At 40.7% G+C, this 22,241-nt stretch overlaps 1 protein-coding gene across 2 annotated transcripts in view; it reads right to left on the bottom strand.

Annotated features, from left to right (window-relative positions):
- Positions 1-22,241, bottom strand: part of LOC132349231 (S-adenosyl-L-methionine-dependent tRNA 4-demethylwyosine synthase TYW1) — a 206,533-nt gene that overhangs the window by 128,414 nt on the left and 55,878 nt on the right. For both annotated transcript variants that reach the window (XM_059897473.1, XM_059897472.1), the window contains exons 10-12: positions 20,663-20,781; positions 19,237-19,346; positions 5,524-5,701 (exon numbers count right to left, since the gene is read on the bottom strand). In XM_059897473.1, the coding sequence (XP_059753456.1) occupies positions 5,524-5,701; positions 19,237-19,346; positions 20,663-20,781 (407 nt within the window). The remainder of the gene's footprint in view (positions 1-5,523; positions 5,702-19,236; positions 19,347-20,662; positions 20,782-22,241) is intronic.

Raw genomic sequence — 22,241 nt, 5'->3', positions numbered from 1 at the left:
TACTTTTAGCAAGATGTCTCACATAGGTCTTTGACATCTTAGCACAGAACAATTTACAGGAAGTAATGACAGGGAGTGCTCTAGTGGGACAGCGATACCCAGGTGTGATGGGCCTTTCTGACTGCAGGGCTGAACACAAGCATAGATCATACAGTCTCAAGAATAAGAGTCCTAAGCTCACATGTTTGCAGGAACCAAGGATATAATGTGAGTCAACCAAGACACTTTACTTACTTATTTAATAAATTTATTTATTTATTTTTAAAAATTTGTTTATTTATTTATTTTTGGCTGCATTGGGTCTTTGTTGCTACGCGCGAGCTTTCTCTAGTTGCGGTGAGCGGGGGTTACTCTTCGTTGCAGTGCGCAGGCTTCAGTAGTTGTGGCTCGCGGGCTCTAGAGCACAGGCTCAGTAGTTGTGGCACATGGGCTTAGCTGCTCCGCGGCATGTGGGATCTTCCTGGACCAGGGCTCGAACCCGTGTCTCCTGCATTGGCAGGAGGATTCTTTTTTTGTTTGTTTGTTTGTTCATTTTTTAATTTATTTATTTTATTTCTTTATTTTTGGCTGCATTGGGTCTTCGTTGCTGAGCGTGGGCTTTTCTCTAGTTGTGGCACGCAGGGGCTACTCTTCGTTGCAGAGCACGGGCTCTAGGAGCATGGGTTTCAGTAGTTGTGGCACATGGGCTCAGTAGTTGTGGCTCATGAGCTCTAGAGCGCAGGCTCAGTAGTTGTGGTGCACGGGCTTAGTTGCACCGCGACATGTGGGATCTTCCCGGACCAGGGCTCGAACCCGTGTCCCCTGCATTGGCAGGCAGGTTCTTAACCACTGTGCCACCAGGGAAGCCCAAGCAAGCCACTCTCAAAGGAAAAAGAAGTTCTTTGGACACCAAAACACAGACTACATGTGAAATATTCAAGAATATTCTTTCCTTACTCAAAGCAAGATGCTTCCATTTTTCTAGTACGTGGCACTCTGTCTCCCTTTCATTGTTTCATGTCTGTTAGAAATGGCAACAGAAATTTCTCTGCTGTAAGAGAATCTACAGTGCGATCCCTCTGACAGGTTGCAGATGAGACTCAGCCTCAGGGCTGAGGAGACAGCAAAGTGGTGGAGAGCGTGGCAAACTGAAAAGCAGAGGCTTCAGCGAAAAGACAGCCATTCCTTGCTGTGATATTGTCAGACAATAAGGAATACACGTGCGGTCTTTGTCCCTAGTTCCTGGCACAGAGCTCCTAAAACTCTTGGTATTTCCCGAGTGACAGAGGTGAGAGAAGTGCCTTTTGTTACCTATAATAAGCCCCTTTCAACCACACAAGAATTTATATTGAGGTGACTTCTGATGAGCCCATGGACACATTCCAGAGAGGGGCTGGTGCCCGAAGAACCGACCACGTGATTAGAGGGTTGGCACTTTCAGTTCCCCCTGCAACCTCTAGGAAAGGGAGATGGGCTAGAGGTTGAGCTAATCACCAGTGACCAATCACAATGATTTCATCAATCCTGCCTATCTAATGAAACCTCCATAAAACCCTCCCAAATGACGGCTTCAGAGAGCTTCCGGGATGGTGAACACGTTGGGTGCTGGGAGGGTGACGCGTCTGGAGAGGGTGGGGAAGCCCAGGGCCCTTTTCCCCACATCTTGTCCCATGCAGCCCTTCTATCCAGCTGTTTCTGAGTTGTAGTCTTTATAATAAACTAGTAACAGTAACTGAATTGTTTTCCCCAAGCTCTGTGAACTGTTCTAGCAAATTATCAAACCCAAGGAGGGGTTGTGCGACACCCCAATGTACCGTCGGTCCATGAGAAGTACAGGTGGCAGCCTGGGACTGAGTCCTGACCCTGTGAGGCTGTGCTAACTCCAGGGAGATAGTGTCAGAATGGAACTGAACCGCAGGACACCTAGCTGGTGCCTGCAGAGAATTAGAGGACTGCTTGGTGTGGGGAAAAAAACACACATCCGGTGTTAGAAGTGTTGTGAGTAAAAAAACAGATAAGAGTGAAGTGTTCTGGTGTTGTAAAAACAGCACTTCATACTTGGCTCTTGACAACTTTTGCCAGATTGTCTTTTTTTCCAAAGTCAGAAATCTCTTTTATGAAAAATTTCTGGATTTTAAATGTTGGCTAAAAAAAGAAAAAAAAAAAGTTTCTAAACATGCTACAGGACAAATAAAACCTACTCCTTATCAATTGCCAGTTTGAGACTTCTGGTCTCAAGAACTCTCCAAGCTTTCTCACATAATTAATTAAGTTCCTGAAAAAGACTGCGTCCTGGTACGTTCAAGGTTATCCTCCTTGTACGAAGCACAGCCTGCTGTGCTATTCGGTAGAGTACAAACATGGCCATAAACTCTCCCTCTCCTTGTACCCATGACCCTTTGCGATGTAGGTTTGAGTGCCCCTCACTGACTCCAAACTTGGCCATGTGACTTGCTTTAGCCAAGGAGAAGTGAGCAAATGTGACTTGAACGATGCCTGTGTGTTGGGAGTTCATCCTTTCATGCTGTTCATTGAAACCCTGCCACCATGTGGTCAACTTCAGACTTGCTGGAGGATAAGAGGCTACATGAATAGAGTCCCCAGTTGTCCCAGGCAAGGCCATCATAAACCAGCCATCCCAGCGTATCTGCCAACTGACTAGATACATGAACAACACTGAGACCAGCAAAGCCAGCCAAGATGAAAAGACCTCCCAGCCGATTCACAGAATTACATGCTAAATGAATCGTTGCTAGTTTGACTGACTCAGTTTTAAGGCAAGTGGTTACAGCAAAAGATAACTGATACATGCTACAGTGTATCATATATCAGTTTTATGCCTATCCAAAATACCATTATAAAGGCACTTGTTACTGTGGAACTAAGAAGGCTTTTTCTCAAGAGAAAGGGGTTTTTTTGGTGCAATCACCACCAGTTCTATCATGAACATTAAGTGTCTTACACATTCTTGTCACTTTTATTAATTAGCCTCTATGTTGACAAACAAAAACATAAAGCTACCTAGAATGCAAAAGTTTTCTCATTTGCCTAAGGTGTTTGCTTCTATCTTCAACAAATCCTCAAGGACCACTCACTGTGAACTCCCTTCAGTGCTCTGGAGAACTGTCAGCAAACAGCCATATGCTTTGGAGCTGGAGGGGAGACTGAGATCCTTTTAAAGAAAAGTTAAGTATCCTGAAAAGGCCACTAGCCTGAATGTAATGCTTGCATGTGGGTCAAGGGAAGGCTAGTTGACAAAGTCAAGATCTTCAAAAGATACCAAAAGAGTATGGGTTAGGCACTGTAGTAATTTAGAAATTTTTTATTAGAAAAAAAATTAGTACACAGCCAACCACCCAGAGAACACTATTACTTCCTAGTGTATGCTCAAAGATAAAATGGTTGCAAGAGGTTCATCTAACAGCTGATTTGAATGAGCAAAGTGCATCAACATTAGGGGTAACTTCCAAAATCCATGATCTCCATGCTATATTAGTAAATCTATAGCCTTGTTTTTCTGTAGGACACCAGAGACAATTGGTATTCAGAGTCCTCCTAATTCACAGAAATAAAACAATATTATCTGCACCTAGGAAATTTCTCTTTCCATTTTCTCTTGGACCACTTTCAAGTACATATCTTATTTAATTCTCTATCATTTTCCACAATCCATGATGGCATTCACAAGGAATACCATGTATTATCAAACAATGAATCATCCTCTCTGGTTATTATCTTACATGCCACTCTTGGAAGATTCACTTCTTTTTAGGCATTACAGTAGGCCCTCTGTATCTGAGGGTTCCACATCCACGGATTCAACCAACTACAAATCAAAACTATTCTAGGGAAAAAAAAATTCCAGAAAGTTCCCCAAGGCAAACCTTGAATCTGCCATGTGCCAGCAGCTATTTACACAGCATTTACAATGTATCAGGTACTATAAATAATTCAGAGATGATTTAAAGTGTATGAGAGGATATGCGTGGGTTATATGTAAATACTATACCATTTTATAAAAGGAACTTGAGCATCAGTGGGGTTTGAAATTTGCAGGGGGTCCTGAACCCGTCCTCCTCAGATACCAGGGACGACTGCATGTCTTAAATTTAAATTTGGGATAGTCTCCTTTTTTCTATACGTGTGTGTGTGTGTGTGTGTGTGTGTGTGTGTGTGTGTGTGTATCCCAACACCACTCTATCTGAACCCCGCCCTCATGAGCCATTTGAAAAGTCAAAGATCTTAACATAAAATTTTAAAAAAAGGAATGGTGACCCTATGCAAAATGTACACACTGACTTTTTTAAAACCTTTCCCTTTTAACTTTACCTTTTTATACAACTTCAAAAAGTAATATTTTAGCTATCTTTGTGACAATGTTACTTATTTTCACTTTACTGCCTGGTAACTAATAATTTTAATCAACTCTTTGATTTCCTATGATGCTAAATTCTAAACCAAGCACCTACAGTGTGCCAGGAATTATACTAGTGGCATAAAGATAAATAAGCAGGGGTCACTGGCCCAGGGACTCACAGTCTAATGAAGAAGGCACAAGTAAATAACAACCAAGTAAAATTTAATGTTTTTGGTACTATAGTATGTGTATAGTTCAAGTATAATGCAAAACCAGGTCATTTCCAGGTCCCAGGAGATGGTCATCTCTACCTGGAGGGCCCTCCCTCTAAGTCATCCAAACCAACCGCATCATCTTACCTCCTAAACCCGCTCCTTCCTCACATGATCCCTTGACTGTTACAGGGCCCCACAGCCCTAGCAATCAACATGGCTGGAACTTTCCGAGTCATCAGTTAAGTTCTCTTCTGTGCAGGGCTCACAGAGCCATACAAACAGTTTGCCAAGCTTATCATGCCTCAGTGATACCTTTTTTAAGACTCCTCATTCTGTCTTACTTTCATCCTTTTAACTCTTACCTAAACAAACGTATAATCTCCTATCCAGTTTCCCGCTTCTTGGCTCACCCACTTTATACCGTGCTGGCAGACTACTCTGCAGAAAGCAAGATCTTTCTAAAGAACAGCATTTGAAGTCCTCTGCAATCTTGTCCCAACCTTTCCAACTTGGGTTCCAGCTGCCAGTCTCTTTCGCACACTCTGTGGTCCTAATCAACTATATTTACATAATGGTATCCCAAATACCCCAACTCTGTATCTTTCTCGGACAGTTCTTATTAAAAATCTACAGTTTCCTATCTCCCCAAGTACCCATCCCAGCCATATTTTAAGATCCAAATTTAATGAAGCCTTTTCTGAGAAGTTTTACCCTGCTTCTTTCATCTAAAAAAAAACTGCTTTCTCTTTTGAATTCCCCCAGCAATATATTTGTGCCTCTATTTCTTAAACTAATGTTATCTTCCCCGATAGAATGGATTTTTAAAAGCAGAAGCTCTGTCCCCTCAAACCCAACATTTGTATGTACTTAGTAATCAGTAAATCCTTTCTGAATATATTAATGCCTGTAAGTTTTACTTTTCAGTCAAACACAGAGTCAAGCAGCAGTATCTTAACAAGCTGGACCACTCACCTGATTTCCGCAGGGAACTGTGCATTTGTGACCAGGAAACTGGAGATTTTACACTCGTGGAGTAGCTTCAAAAACCTGTTGATTTCTGGGTACATGATGGGTTCTCCCACAAGGGATAATGCACAGTGCTTTACTGTCATTCCTTCCTCAAAGCGTTCCTGTCTGACACCTGGCACTCCTGGAGAGCATGGTGGAAAGGAACAAGCTCAATAAGGCACAGATAGAGGACATCACTTTTATTTTTCTTAATTAAAATTTTTAAAATTTTTCTTAATGGTTCTTTGATTTTAGAGGGCAAAATTACTTTTGATACCAGCCAAATAATACAAAACAAGAGCCTGGGGGCGGGGGGCAACCCTAACATTATTAAACCAGAAAAAAAAAAAAAAACCCTAGAATTATTATATCAGCAATCTCATCCTTGGTTTTAGTACTAATTAAACTACATCAATACAAGCAGGCAAAACTAACTTTGTTATTAGCTAATTATTTGGAACACAGAATGTATTACTTTCCATAATTTGCTTAGCTCTGCATTCTTTCATGTTGGTCTAAGACAATGAACTCAGTATGGCTGCATAAGGAAAGCCTCTCCTATACCAATCGTTACCGCCTTCATTCCTCAAGTATTTTGAATTGAGAAACTAAATGCAGTCGGTCCAAAAGAACAGAGAGAAAAAGCAGCCTGCAGTTCTCACCTTTGGCTTCATATTGGAATCACCTGGAGAGTATCGTAAACTACGGCGGCCTAGGTCCACTGCCAAAGATTCTGTTTAACTGGAGTGGATGCAAGCCAGAGTAAGGGGAGCTTTAAAAGTTCCTCAGGTGATTCTAATGTGCAGCCAAAGTGAAAAAACCACTGCATAAACCAGAGGCCCCCAAACTTATATGCAAACTAGAATCACCTTGGAATTGTCAACGTTCCAAATTCCAGGCCACAGCACAGACCAATGAAATCACCACCTCTGGAGAAGGGGCAGAGGCATCAGGAGCTTTTGAAGCTCCCCAGGTGATCCCAATATGCAGACAAGTTTGGGGAACCACTGCCACACACCATTGGTCCTTGACCCTAGTTAGACGTTGAGAAATAACCCAAAGAACTTTAAAAAATCCCAGTGTCCAGGCAGTATCCCAAGCCAATTAAATCGCAATCTCTAGGGATGAGAGCCTGAGACATCCGTATTTTTTAAATGCTCCCCATGTGATTAGAGTGGCCAGGATGGGTTAAGCAGCACTGCTCTAGACTCGATGTACTGTAGGAAAGCAAGCATGAAAAAAAAAAAAAAAATTAGAAAGCATGCTTGAAAAGTCCCTCAATCTAACACAGAGTTTGAAAGACCTGGAAATTGCTTAAAAAGGCAAATAAAAACGTATCTCTTTTACTTCAGATATTTCTATCCATCATCTCTAGTTTCTTTTTGAAGAACCCATTCTCTCTAAAGGATACAGATTCCTCACCGAGATTGGAGGTGGGAGGAAACGTGTTCATATTCCCTCTGAGTCATTTATGAGCCATCTCTGAAAAGTAGTTTTCTTGACTGTAAGCGGCACTTACCCCAAAGAATGTTTCTTAGAATTAAATGAGATAATGCACGGAAAAGCTTTAGAAGAGGGCCTAGCACACACACAAAAACATTCATTAAGGACTTTTTCTTCTCATCACCTTTATCCTGGTTTCTTAAAATGATTAAATCCCAGTCACTTCACCTTAAAGAACAACAACAACAACAAATCTGGAGAAAATAAAGTTAGCTTTCACTGCTTGCTTGTGCTTTAGTTTCCAGGAAGTGACTTTATTTTACACACACACACAGGCACACACACACAATCTACTTGGAAATAAGCAAGGGCAAGTAAATACCCAAGACATCAAACCAAGATAATGCATGCTAAAATCAGAACAATCTAAAAGTGGCAGGTTTTATCTTCTTTTATGACTACCTAACTGCAATTCTAAGAATGTATTTCATGTCAGTATTTGGGGGATGAATAATTTTTTAAGTTATTGAAATCTAATATCTTAAGTGAATCAAGGTTTTAAATAAAACTTGATCCAAAACTCAGTCTGTGTTGCCAAGACAACTCAACATTAAGTATAAAATTTCCTTTTTGTTAAAAAAAAAAAAAAATCAGTAACTTTAATCTCCCCAGGAGAAGATGAGTAGAAGGGCAGATTTAATCGGAACTGCAAAATTAACCTAAAACTCAGAAAGCAGAATGACTGAGCACTGGCTGGGCCCTAACCACTGGAAGTCAGACACATCAGGTCCAAATTCTTGCTCTACCACTAGGCTGGTTTGTGTCCTGGGTCAAGCCACTCACCCCTCCCTACACCCATTTCCTAATCTATAAGATAGGGATTTCACATGCACACAGTTATAAGAATTCAACGAAATAAGCCACATGAAATAACAGGTCTGGTACCAGGCCCAGCACATAAGCATTCAAAAAAATCTTATTTTTATTATAGTAATTATTTCATGAATTGAAATAGAAATTCAATTATTTCCATTATTTTAAATAAAATGGTAATTCCATTCAATTCAAGATACAGTTGACCTTTGAACAACAAGGGCTGGAACCATGCAGGCCCACATATATGTGGATTTTTATATATATCTGTGTGTGTGTGTGTGTGTGTACATTTGTATACACACACACACACACACACACACTGGAAAATTTTTTGGAGATATGTGACAATTTGAAAAAACTAGCAGATGCACCCCACAGCATAGAAATATCCAGAAAATTTAAGAAAAACTTAGGTATATCCCAAATGCATAAAATATATGTAGATTTGTCTATTTTATCATTTACTACCATAAAATACACATAAATTTTTTTTTTTTTTGGCCAGCCACGCGGCATGCAGGATCTTCCCCGACCAGGGATCGAACCTTGGGAGCTCGGAGTCTTAACCACTGGACCGCCAGGGAAGTCCCAAATACACATAAATTTTTAAAAAGTTAAAATGTATCAAAACATACTCACACAAACACTTAAGGACCACACACGGCACCATTCCCAGTCCAGAGAAATGTAAACAAACATAAAGATGCAGTATTAAATCATAACTGCACAAAATTAACCATAGTACCGACTGTACCTCGGTAATAATTTCCTAGGATCTCCTGTTGCTACCGCGCTGAGCGCAAGTGTTGCAAGTATCTGCTTGAAACGCCACGCCACGTGAGGCTCATTATCTCCACGTGAGCAGTTCATCTCTCCAGTCAATTGCAAATTGCAGTAAAAGGCAATCTCTCACAGTTCTCTCGTAGTTTTCATCATGTTTGTGCAATACCATGAACCTTGAAATAACACCACGGGACCCACACGATGTGCCACTAGTGATGCCGAAGTGCTCCCAAGAAGCAGAGAAAGATCATCAGATGACAAGAAAAGGGTGAATGGCTGGATACGTACCGCAGATTCAGATCTGCAGCTGCCGTTGCCTGCCACTTCAAGATAAATGAGTCCAGTGTAAGGACCATTGTTAAAAAAAAGAAAAGGAAATTCATGAAGCTGTCGCTGCAGCTACACCAGCAGGCGTGAAAACCTTGCGCTTTTTGCCAAATGCCTTTGTATCTCACATTGAAAATGCAGCTTTTATGTGGGTGCAGGATTGTTATAAAAAAGGCATACCTATAGACGAATATGAGTCAAAAGGTAAAGTCATTATATGACAACTTAAAGCAAAAGGAAGGTGAAGGATCTAAAGCTTGAGAATGTAATGCCAGCAAAGGATGGTTTGATGATTTTAGAAAGACGTTTGGTTTTTAACATGTCAAGGTAACAGGAGAAGCAGCTTCTGCCAACCAAGAGGCAGCAAAGGAATTCCCAGCAAAGAAAATCATTGAGAAGAAAGGATATCTGCCGGAACGGGTTTTTAATGTAGTCAAAACTGCTCTATTCTGGGGTGCAAAAAAAAAAAGCCTCAAAGGACATTTATTAGTAAGGAAGAGAAGCCAGCACCAGGATTTAAGGCAGGAAGGGGTAGGCTAACTCTACCGTTCTGTGCAAATGCAGTCGGGTTTACGATCACGACTGCCCTTCTCTATAAAGCTGCTAACCCCTGAGCCTTGGAGGGAAAAGATAAACACCAGCTGCCAGTCTTTTGGTTGTACAAAAAGAAGGCCTGGACGATGAGAACACTTTTTCTGGACTGATTCCATGGATGCTTTGCCCCTGAGGTCAGGAAGTACCTTGCTGGTGAGGGACTGTCTTTTAAAGTTCTTTTGATATTGGACAATGCCCTTGGCCATCCAGACCCCATGAGTTCAACAGCAAAGGCGTCAAAGTGGTCTCCTTGCCCCCAAACACAACGTCTCTAATTCAGCCTCTAGATCAGGGGGTCAGAAGGACCTTTAAGGCTCATTACACATGGTACTCTATGGAAAGGACTGTCAGATCCCTGACGGACAGAACATTAGGAAAGTCTGAAAGGATTACACCACTGAAGAGGCCATCCTTACTCTAGAAAAATGTGTGAAAGCCATCAAGCCAAAAACAATAAATTCCTGCTACAGAAAGCTGTGTCCATTTGTTGGGCATGACTTCACAGGATTTACGACAGAGCCAATCAAGGAAATCACCAAAGAGATTGTGGATAGAGTTAACAACAACAACAAAAAAAGGTGGGGCTTCAAGATATGGGTCTTGGAGAAATTCAAGAGCTAGCAGACATCACACCAGAGGAGCGAACAGAAGGTGACTGCACGGAGATGAGCGCTTCCTAACCAGTGCCAGACGACGAGGAAGAAGACAGAGAAGAAGCAGTGCCAGAAGCCAAATGGACACGAGGCAATCTCAGAAGCGTTCGATTATTCAAGACTGCTTTTGACTTCTTTTACGACATGGACCCTCCTATGATACGGGCACTGAAACTAAAGCAAGTGGTGGAAGAAGGATTGGTACCATATAGAAACGCTTTTAGAGAAATGAAAAAGCAAAAAAGTCAGACAGAAATTACTACGTATTTACATAAAGTCACACCGAGTGTGCCTGCCTGCCTCTCCTGCCTCCCCTCCCCCACCCGAGACAGCAGGGAGATGCTGACATGTCCACGGAATCTGAGCAACACGGATGTGGCCACGGCAGGGTTTTGAGAAGGGTGGCCTAAGCAGGGTGGATCACGTTGGGTGCTATGCTGAGAACAGAGGGGCAAGCAGAGAGGCTAACCTGCCACAAGGATATTACATAATCTAAGCAAGAGATGTTGGTGGCTTGGACCAAGGTGGTGGCAGTGGAGGTGGCAAGAAGGGCTTATCAGCTGGGCCTATTTCAAAGGTATAGTCAAAGGCTCTATTTTGAAGGTATGTTTGAAGGATTTTCTAATGGATTGGATGTAGGTTATGAGAGACAGAGAGGTGTCAATGATTTCCATAAAGTTTTTGGCCTAAGCAAGAGTCACCATCAATTGAGACAAGTTGGCGGTAAGAAAGCCTTAGGGGTAACATGGGGGTAACAAGTATTGGGGGGGGTGGGAAAGGGGGTGGAGGTAGATACCATGTGTTCAATTTTGGACACGTGAAGTTTAATATGTCTGTTAGATAGCTGAATGTGTGTCCAACATTCAAGTTTGGATTCTGGGAGAAAGGCCTAGGTGGAAATAAACATTTTTGCGAAATGGATGGTATTTCTATCCAAGGGCCCGAACCAGATTACCAAGGCAAGAAGGGCAGTTAGAGAAGAGGACCAAGGACTGAAGTCTACGCAATCACATATCTGAGGAAAGGAAGAGGGACCAACAAAGGACAGTACCAGGGAAGAATGAGGAAAACTTAAAGGCAAAGAGATCAACTGCCATCTTCTCTGAGAGCTACAGCTAATAAATATCAGACCACTACAAAAACAAACAAAAACCAATACCAAAAAAAGCCTGTGGATAAGCCTTCTAAAAGAATAATTCTGGGATTTTAAAATTATCTTAATTTTCTCAAAAGTAAGGCACTGAGAATATGTAAAACCTTAGTTCTCTCCTTCAAGAAGCACATTTCTATTTCATGCTCACTGTCAGAGGCGATTACAGTGCTCCCCCAAAAACAAGGCCCTCAGGGACTCAACCTCATGCTGTCTTTCACTGTCCTCAAAGAAATATGTCAGAAAATAAGACATCCTCCAAATTTCTAATGGAAAGCAGTCCTGGAGCAGGAGGACAGCCCAGGCAACAGCAGACGCTACATTTCAGTAGCACATCTATAGGGATATTTCCCACTGTGTGTGTCTGTCTCTCTGTCTCTGTCTCTCTCTCACTCACACACACAGCGTCTGTTCACTTCATGTTTCCCTAAACCTTATCCCTTTCACCTCTAAACTCTGCTTTGGTTTTGTTTTTTTGTTGTTTTTGTTTTTGTTTTTTGGTTTGGAGTTTGTTTTTTTTTGTTGTCGTTGTTAAGTTTTTTTTGTTTTTGTTTTTTCTTAAGCAAGTTTTGTGACATTTCCCTTAGCCTGAACAGCTTCCTGATCCTGAACAGTCACTACAGTCATCATATTAACTAGGAAGCACACTTTATCTCACTGAAAGATGCCAAAGCAGAAACTTAAGATTCCAGAATTTTTATCCTAAGGTCATAGCAATAAGCTGAATAACCCAGAAATAAAAATGATATAAGGTTCGGGCTTCCCTGGTGGTGCAGTGGTTAGGAATCTGCCTGCCAACACAGGGGACACGGGTTCAAGCCCTGGTCCGGGAAGATCCCACATGCCATGGAGCAACTAGGCCCGTGCGCCACAACTACTGAGCCTGCGCTCTTGACCCCGCGAGCCACAACTACTGAGCCCGCGTGCCACAACTACTGAAGCCCATGTGCCTAGAGCCCATGCTCCACAACAAGAGAAGCCATCACAATGAGAAGCCCGAGCACCACAATGAAGAGTAGCCCCCGCTGGCCACAACTAGAGAAAGCCCACGCACAGCAACGAAGACCCAACGCAGCCAAAAATAAATAAATTAAATTTTTAAAAATGATATAAGGTTCAATGTAGAGTATTCCTATTTCTTTGGGGTTTTTTGGGGGGGAGGTTGATTAACCCCCCCCCCTCTATTCTGAATACTTTCTTATGCCTTTTTTTAAACTGAGGTATAATTGATATGTGTGAGTATTCCTCTTTCTAAAGATTGGACCAGTCAGAAATAAAACATTTTCTTCTTTCTTCTCAAATAACAACATAGTTCCTGGCCAAAGATGTTCCTAAGAACCCCTCCTGGCTGAAAGTCATAAATAATATATCTTTGATACAGCCACTTCTACTATGATGTTTATTTCATAAATAAGCTTCGGAAAACAATTAGCAGGTGGTGTTCTCTTCCCTGCCTCCCCAACATTCCTTTTGGATGTGTACTTTAGCACACCTCGTTCCTGAGGACCATCTGTTGGAGACCCTTTATTTTTCGCATTACTTCACTTCTAGCTTAAACTATAGATAAAAACATCTAGCAACAAACGATGTCATCTTCACCTTTGCACCTTCAGCACCAAGGACGTTCCTCACAAAGAGTGTTCACTCACTTGATGTCAGCTGAACTGATGGGAAGCTGAGCTAAAAAAACCTGAACTCCATTCTCTGAAAACTATTTCTCCCTGCCATGGTGGTAATTGGAGGGGGGGCAGTGAGCATTTTGAAAAAAGGCCGAGTTGCACTGTAATTCTGACCTACTTGTAATCAATGTAAAGTTAATTTTGCATGCATATAAAGGGAAAGCTAATAAAAGTCATGAGAAGAAAGCTGGCTTAATGATCAATGAAATAACTGAAAAGACAATGATTGCCCTTGGGATTGAGAATAGATGCATGAAAAGGAAATGTTTAAAAGATGAGTATATCTTCAAAATGTGCTCAAGGCTGGCCACTCAGCTAAAGCTGGACACTCAGAGGCAAAAACAACCTCTGAGTACCCACAACAAGTCTCACCCTACACAAAAATACGATCATCAAATGACTGAACCAGACCCACAGGAGAGAGCGGGTGATCATCACGGGCTAGGAAAGCACCCTGTAAAACAGGACTCCAAGCTAGAGTAAGGGAAATTATTAATGAGTGACCTCTAAGGAAAGGCTAAAGTGAAGATACCCAGAAAATGACAAACTAAGAAGGAAATGGAACTAAACATATTGTGGTAATTATTTCACAGTCTGTCTATATATCAAATTGTCATGTTGTACACCTTAAACTTACACAATGCTATATGTCAACTGTACCTCAGTAAACCTGGAAGAAAACAGTCATGTTAAAAAAAATAATTTTATTAGCTGTGATAATGATATTGTGTTTATGAAAAAAATCTAATGCTTAAAAGAGATTCATATTGAAGTTTGAAGGCAAATGTGATACTTGGGATTTGTCTTAATTACTTCAAAGAAAAAAGGGGAGATAGAGAAGTAAGTATGGCAAAATTTTGACAATTTTTAAATAGGGAAGAAAAGGATATGGGGGTTTATTGTGCCATTCTATTTTGTGTATACTTGGACATTTTCATAATACGATTTTTTAAGACGTTTAGATTAAAAAAGAAATCAGGGCTTCCCTGGTGGTGCAGTGGTTAAGAATCCGCCTGCCAATGCAGGGGACACGGGTTCGAGCCCTGGTCCGGTAAGATCCCACATGCCAAGGAGCAACTAAGCCCATGTGCCACAACTACTGAGCCTGCGCTCTAGAGCCCACTGCCACAACTACTGAAGCCCACGCGCCTAGAGCCCGTGCTCTGCAACAAGAGAAGCCACCGCAGTGAGAAGCCTGCGCACGGCAACGAAGAGTAGCTCCCGCTCACCGCAACTAGAGAAAGCCCGAGTGCAGCAAAGAAGACCCAACGCAGCCAAAAATAAATAAATAAATAATAATTTAAAAAACAGAAATCAGATCGATTCATGTTATTAGTAAGGAAAGATAACCATGGTATATTAAAGGGTAAAAATAAAGCACTGTAAGTTTTAAAAAAGGAATAAATGTGGAACTAGGAAAAAAAAACAGACTCTCCACCAGGGGCTGATATGAAATCTAGAGTTACATTCCTGCATCTTTAGCATCCAGAAGTAGGATGTGTGTCAGAGCTGCACCCAGGTGATGGTACACGGCTCAGAAGAGGTAGAGTGACTTGCATGAGTCTCACCATCCTCACCCTGAAGCTGACTATCCAGAAAGGAGGGTGACCTGTTTTATTTATACCCTGAAGGATGAATAAAAGATAGAACATAGAGATTTCACTGATTGCAGGAGGAATTCAGGTTCATTAAAAAAGAAAACTTTAGATTATAACCATTGATAAAGACTGAGTGAAGTTATAAAATCTCACTGCCAAGTTGACTGCCCACAGAAAACAACCATCAATTTGAACACCAGATTACTTTCTGCCAAGAGCCAAGAACATAGAAAACATAACTAATACTCTGAAATATTAAAATTCTATCATTTTGCCAAAGTTATAATAAAAAGAAAAAAATTAACATTTTTGTATCATAGACCACCCCAGTTTTCCAGAAGAACTTTGGATTCTTATAAATTATGTATTTCATCCTTTGGTAATTAGGTTTTTTTTTTTTTCCTTTTCTAATACTATAGTTTCACAGCAGGATTTGCTTTGGTTATTATAGCAATGAGACAGATTTTCAAAAAAGTAATGTCTTGATTAAGCACAGAATAAAGTAAAAAGCATTAACAAATAGTCACCACCATCCAAAAATTGGAAACTAAGGAAGTTCTCATCTTAGTGAAAATATAATGAATGAGAGCTCCTTTATGCCCATGTGCTGACCTGTCTACTGCCCATCACACCTTCAAATATACACCTGTTTTCTACAACTACTTTAAAGAAAAACTGCTTTGGTACCCTGAAGAGTGTCAGTGTACAAATATCAACCAGTTCCAATTTGGAAACCTTTCTAGAAAATTTATTGTCGATTATATAAAGACATGATTTGCTGACATGGTAACATTTTGTCAAGTCAATTAAGGTATGCAAAAAGAATCCTTTGTGAGACTTACAAGGGCAAAGTAGATACTCTGTTAAAGCTGTTTTTAAGGATGAAATGAAAGGCAGTTGTTGAATGTTTGACGGTCATCCTCACCCCCTTAGGCATTCTCACCCCTACTCAGGATTCACTTGTTCACAGACATGCTCTTTCTTTCTCCCTGCAATCCTGTATCTGTCCTCTCCCTACAAGACAATATATATATATATATATATATGTTTTAAAACTCTTTTGTCTCTTACGCTATGGATACCTAAAGACAAACCATCTGAGATGCCTACTGATTAAAGCAAGCACAAGGTGAAATTTCCCTGGTGGTCCAGTGGGTAAGACTCCACCCTTCCAATGTCAGGGGTGGGGGGAGCCCGGGTTCGATCCCTGGTCGGGGAACTAGATCCCACATGCATGCTGCAACTAGGAGTCCGCATGCCTCAACTAAGAAGTCCACATGCTGCAACTAAAGATCCTGCGTGCCGCAACTGAGACCCAGTGCAGCATAAATAAATAAATAATAAATAAAAATAAATATTAAAAAAAAACAAAGGCAAGCACAAGGTTACTAACCAGGTACACCTTTCTGCATCCTCCAACAAGCTAGGCAGACAACAAAAACTATGTGTTCACCGACCTCACCTAACACGTTATTAACACGAAGAAAGGCAGCCTCATGATTTATTCATCTCTTATTTCCATTTAAAGTGCACTTGCAAAAATACTCCTGTCAGAAAAATTACCGTCAAAACTCAGATTGTCATTCTGTATCAAGGACACCTCGGAATGGAAAAATGAATGTCTACTCCTCAGGGCTGCTTCCTCCCATACAAACCCCCTGGGACACAGTTTATTCAGGGAGATTCCCAGATGTCCAGGAAACACATCTTCAGCCATCACCCCATTATTTAAGGGTTCAACTGACTCTTTAGGCACTAAACCAAAACAAACTGATTAGACCCTAAAGATAAAATTACTGGCATTTCCCTGCTTCTGATATTATTACCAGGGATGGTTCATTTTATGTGTCAACTTGGCTGGGCCATGGTGCCCAGATATTTGGTCAAACATTATTCTGGATGTTGCCGTGAAGGTGTCTTTTGGATGAGATTAACGTTTAAGTCAGTGGGCTTTGAGTAAAGCAGACTGCCCTCTCTAATGTGGGTGGGCCTCACCCAATCAACTGAAAGCCTTAAAAGAACAAAGGCTGACCTCCCCCAAGCAAGAAGGAATTCTGCCAGCAGACTGCCTCTGCATCTGAACTGCAATTCTTCCTTAAATTTCTAGCCTGCTGGTCTACCCCAATGGATTATTTTTATCTATCTTTTTGATTGGCCAAACCTGCACGATTACATGATCCAATTCCTTAAGCCAATCTCACTCTATCAATCTATCTCTCTCTATATATATACACACACCCAAACAGCGTCCTGTTGACTCTGTTTCTCTGGAGAATTCTGACTAGTAACTATCCAAAAGAAAACAAGACTTTGCCTTGAAATTTATTTAAAAGGCATATGGTTTATTTGAAGATCAACAATCAATAATATTAACTAAATCAACAAACAGTCTAAGAAAAGCTAATTAGTTCCTGATGTGGAGACTTCCTAGTTCTTCACCATACAGTTTCATTTAATTTTCCAAAAGACTGGTAAGAGACACTGCTTTATCCAAATAAGAGAAAATGACTTGTTCAAAAAAAAAAAATGCTTGAGACTAAAAGCCAAGATGAAATATTAAAATATTTATTAGCATCTCTGAAGATGTACAATAGGTTAGCACATACATAGACACACACAAATATGTACAGGGCAACTTTCCCTAGAAAATTCATAAAGAATAAAATAAAGGTATAATTGACTATCCTTTATAAATTATTATTGATCTTGAATCATTATTTGCATTGCTTTCCCAATTTCTCCTAGGAAATCAGAATAGTAATAATAAGTACTGCGGTAAAAAATAACAAATAGATTTGGTCTTTGTTCCTGGTTCCCGACACAAAGCTCCTAGAACCCCTGGGATTTCCTGAGTGGTAGGAGTGTCTTTTGTCCTTCATAAGGAGCCCCCTTTGAGCATACCTAAATTTATGCAAATGGGGTGACATAGGGTAGGATCCCTAAATAGTCTCAGGCTGGGGCTGGTCACCAGAAAGACCAAGTGTTTAAGGGACTGGAACTTTCAACCACACAGACCTGTGAGAAAGGGAAGAGGGGGCTACAAATTAAGCTCTGTAACCTCTTGAACAAGATTTGATGAGCTTCTGGGTTGGTGAACATGCCAGGAGGGTGGCCAACTCCATGGGGACAGAAGCTCCTGGCCTCGGGACCCTTCCAGATGTACTTCTCCACCTGGCTGTTCTTCTGTGACCTCTATATATCCTTTATAATAAAATGGTAAAAATAAGTAAATGTTTCTCTGTTCTGTGAGCCACTCTAACAAACCAGGAATCCAAGGAGGAGGGTGCCGGAACTTCGAATTTATAGCCAGTTGGTCAGAAGCACAGGTAACATCCCAGACTTGTGATTGACATCTGAAGTGGGGGGCAGTCTTATAGGACTGAATCCTTAACCTGCGGGGCCTGATGCTATCTCCAGACAGTGTCAGGATTGAATTAAATTTGTCGGACACCCAGGCAGTGTCTGCTGAGACCTGGAGAACTGCTGGGCGATGTTAGGAAAACAACATCAGAAGCACTGTGATCTCAAGAAGCAGTGACCTGACCGAACGAATTTCTTTGCATGAAAGAATCACCTGATCTTCAAAATGCTAATTACTGGGGTTTATAAAGACTCCCATTGATGATGCTAGCACCACAAGAGTGCCTATGTCAAAACAACCTTGGTTGGAATTCATCTTTTTTGTTGTTGTATATGAAAGGAAAGGAGAATAAAGGGGAGAGGACTAACAAGTGGCAGGTGGAGACAGAGGCATGCACATTTAACAGGGAACCTAATAGATTTATTTCAGGTGATCATCTGCAGCTGTCGTTATATCACTTTACAAGTCCTCCACATCTATCTATGGTAGTGGGTCTCAAAGTACGGTCCCCAGTTCAACAACATCGATACCACCAGGAAATCTGCTCAAAATGCACATTCTTGGTTGCTACCTCAGACTTACTGAATCATTCTCTGGGGAAGGAGACCAGGAATCTCTACTTTAATGCACGATTCTGATGCACACTAAAGCTTGAGAACCAGCAATCTCCAGTAGAGTCAAATACTTTGAACTACGAGACACAACTAGATCAGGAAATTCTAGAAACTGAGTGGCAGAATTCTACACATCACTGTGGATCATGTAGAGGAAATCTGATTAATATTAACCTTCCTTTTTTGTAAGGCATTTATTCAAAAATGCTTTCCCAATACTAACTGATATTACTTAAGAATTTTCCAGTGTTCTAAAATTTTCAGTCCATTCCCAAGGCTGCTTTGTACCCACCAAGACAGAACAATAGCAAAAGTTTTTAGGAAGAATGAGGATATATTCCCAGGCAAAACTTACAGGCTGAGTGTACCATATTATAAATAGCTAAGCTTTGAATTAAGTTTTTTAATTCTCCCATCATATAAGATATAAAGTTATTAGTAAAAACTAAAAAGGCCAAAACTTATATAATATTTCTACAGAGTTTTCACTTTCCTATACGAGAATTTGCCAGCAAGGACAAAATCCTGCCAAAGGAGGCAATTCCTCTGCCAATTTAATTCAGGCTATTAGCATCCCTTTGTAGAGGGGCAATAAATACCTCTAAACTGCTTCATCATGTTCTGATGGTTTTCAATGGCTTCCTTTAAGATCATTTCAGCCTGGTCCATCTTCCACCGCCATTCAGTACCCACTGGATTGGTGTGGTGCCTAGAAAAAAGAGGCAGAAGTTCTAAAGGACGCCCTGCATTAAATCTCAGCTAGTTACCGCCTATGAGGGAGTCCATATAATTATAAAATCAGGGTTGGTTTCCTACAAAAAGCTCAGCTATTTATAGCTGCAGTTTACAACTCATTTTGAGTCATGACACCTAGCAGAGAGGGGTAGATGGCAAGTGCCTGGCCAAGACTGAGACTTACTCGGGACAATATAAAACGTGCACCCCTCTCACAGCCATACAACACCAGGTCAATGAGCATCCAGTAACGACCACCAGTAGAATATTGTTGCAAGACCCTCTCTGAGAGGCAGTGCAATGGGAAGACCTAATTGAAATCCCAGAAAGGAAACAGAGAACAAAGCAGAAAAAAATGTAGAAAAAGTATGGCCAACAATTTTCCAAAGTTAATGAGAAACCATTAACCACAGATCGAAGAAACTCGCAAAACAACAACCAGGATATTTTAAAACAGCCTAAAAATACGGTATCTAAACTAATGAAAACAAAAGAAAATAAGAAAACCTTCAACTTAGAGAAAAAGGACACATTACTTAAGAACAAAGGTTAAAAATTATTTCTGACAACTCATCAGAAAACAAATAAAAATAAATAAAAATAAAAATAAAAAAAAAGAAAACAAATAAGCCAGATGAAACTATAATGACACCTGAAAGAATGCTTAAAGGAAACAAACTTGTTAACTCAGAATTCTATACCCAGTGCAAATATCTTTCCAAAAATGGAGTAATAAAGACTTTTGCAGGACTTCCCTGGTGGCTCAGTGGTTAAGAAGCCACCTGCCGATGCAGGGGACACGGGTTCAACCACTGGTCTGGGAAGATCCCACATGCCGTGGAGCAACTAAGCCCGTGTACCACAACTACTGAGCCTGCGCTCTAGAGCCCGCAAGCCACAACTACTGAGCCCGCGTGCCACAACTACTGAAGCCCACGCGCCTAGAGTCCATGCTCCACAACAAGAGAAGCCACCGCAATGAGAAGCCCACACACCGCAATGAAGAGTAGCCCCAACTCACTGCAGCTAGAGAAAGCCCACATGCAGCAACGAAGACCCAATGCAGCATCTTTAAAAAAAAAAAAAAAAAACCAAAAAAACTGGCAAGCTCCTGATAAAACTGATCAAGAAAAAAAACAACAAATGCATAAATATAACATTAGGAATGAAAAAGGGGATTAATTATAGAAACAACAGAGCTTTAGGTAAATCTGAGTGCAGTGTTGGGCAGAAATTGATTATTACAGATCATTACATATTTGGTCACCATGGCCATTCATTTTTACTTACCGCCAACAGAAGACACATTTATTTGCACATGCCAAGCTCGGGGTAGTTTCCATGCAACGATGGCTTTCAATGCCATAGAACGTATGTTTATAGCAACCTCCTCTCCCTCGGAGCATGGACTGTGAAAGTAAAAAACAAACAATAATTTGAATAAAATCCTCAAAGCAAGGAAACAAAACACCAAGGCATCATTTTAAAGAAGAAACCATGTGTTTCGTAAGCATAAATACCCCTACTGGTAGCTGCATGAGGCAGAAAATTAACATTAAAGCCTTATAGTGTTTTGATGGTGTCTGGGTTTTGATACTGTTCTGGGTTTTCTACAACCTAATGAGATAAACCTATGATTCATTAACTCTGAAAGTTCTATAGCGAGGACCATGGATGCTTTCATTTTCAAATCCACCCAACTGCCTCAAATATTAGTACAATAATATATAATGCCAAAGGAGAGATAAGACAGGGTCCCAGAATAGGGGGGGTGGTGTAGCGCTCATCTGAAAGAGTATCTCTGCATTGAATAAAGGAGGGTGGGTTAGGGAATGCAACCTGGAGCATATTCTATGTCAACCGAATGGTAGAATTTGAATATACTGAGACTGTTGAGGGGGCAAACAGCATGTACACAAGAAACAGATTATTCCAAAAAAGAACACTATTTAATATGTGATTGGTAAAACCACGGGAAGTGCAGTAAGAAAGGTAATTTGAAGAAACACTGCAGATCAACTCAGGGTTGGAATCACAAGATACTATCGAGCTTCCTGAGGTATCATCAGAAAGATCCATCCAGGAGCTCTGTGCAAGATGGGCTTGATTCAGTAAAAGTGAAACCTGTGAGGAGGTTACGCAAGAAAGGTCATGGTGACTTGGCTCAAAACATTAGTGGAGGAAACGGGAAGGGTACTAAAGAGGTACAGTCAGTGCCATTCCCAATTAGAGGGGCAAAACAGACGAAGTCATCCAAGATAACTGAGGTTTTGAGCCTAAGTGACTGACATACTATGGAACTAACAATGGGAACCACAAACGAGGAGACATAGATGGAGAGCCTTTACACATATATAACAGTGTATAATATACATCAGTGTACTGATATTACAGTGCTGTCCACATAAAATCTACCAGCTTGTTACTATGTCAGTTGATCACAAAGTCTTATTTTTTGGTCCTGATAAAAGAGGTTCCCCCGTCCATCTCACTTAGTACTTACACTAAGAAAAATAGAGTGAAGGAAAAATATTGTTCAGGATAACTGTTTCTACAAACTCTCTTCCAAGTTCCCAATAAAATATTCAAGAAGGCAAACAAAATATTTATATCTTGCAAGTAACACTGAAAACTACAAAGTGCACCACATGCAAAAGTCACAGAGTAATTACCACTAAATACCAATATCACGCCAATGGAGAAACCAAGTTGAAGACTTTCATGTTTCATTCATTATTTAGCAATTAGTTAATGTACTTCAAGCATGCTGTGTACTGAATGTACAATGACTAATAAGACAGAGCCCCTACCCATGATCTGTTTGGAGGAAATGGCAAGTAAGCAAGAAAAATGTGCAATACTATTATGA

The sequence above is a fragment of the Balaenoptera ricei genome, chromosome 15 (genome assembly GCF_028023285.1).
Source record: "Balaenoptera ricei isolate mBalRic1 chromosome 15, mBalRic1.hap2, whole genome shotgun sequence".
Taxonomy (NCBI): Eukaryota; Metazoa; Chordata; class Mammalia; order Artiodactyla; family Balaenopteridae; genus Balaenoptera; species Balaenoptera ricei.
Note: the sequence above shows the minus strand (reverse complement) of the source record. Positions and strands in the feature narration are given on the sequence as shown.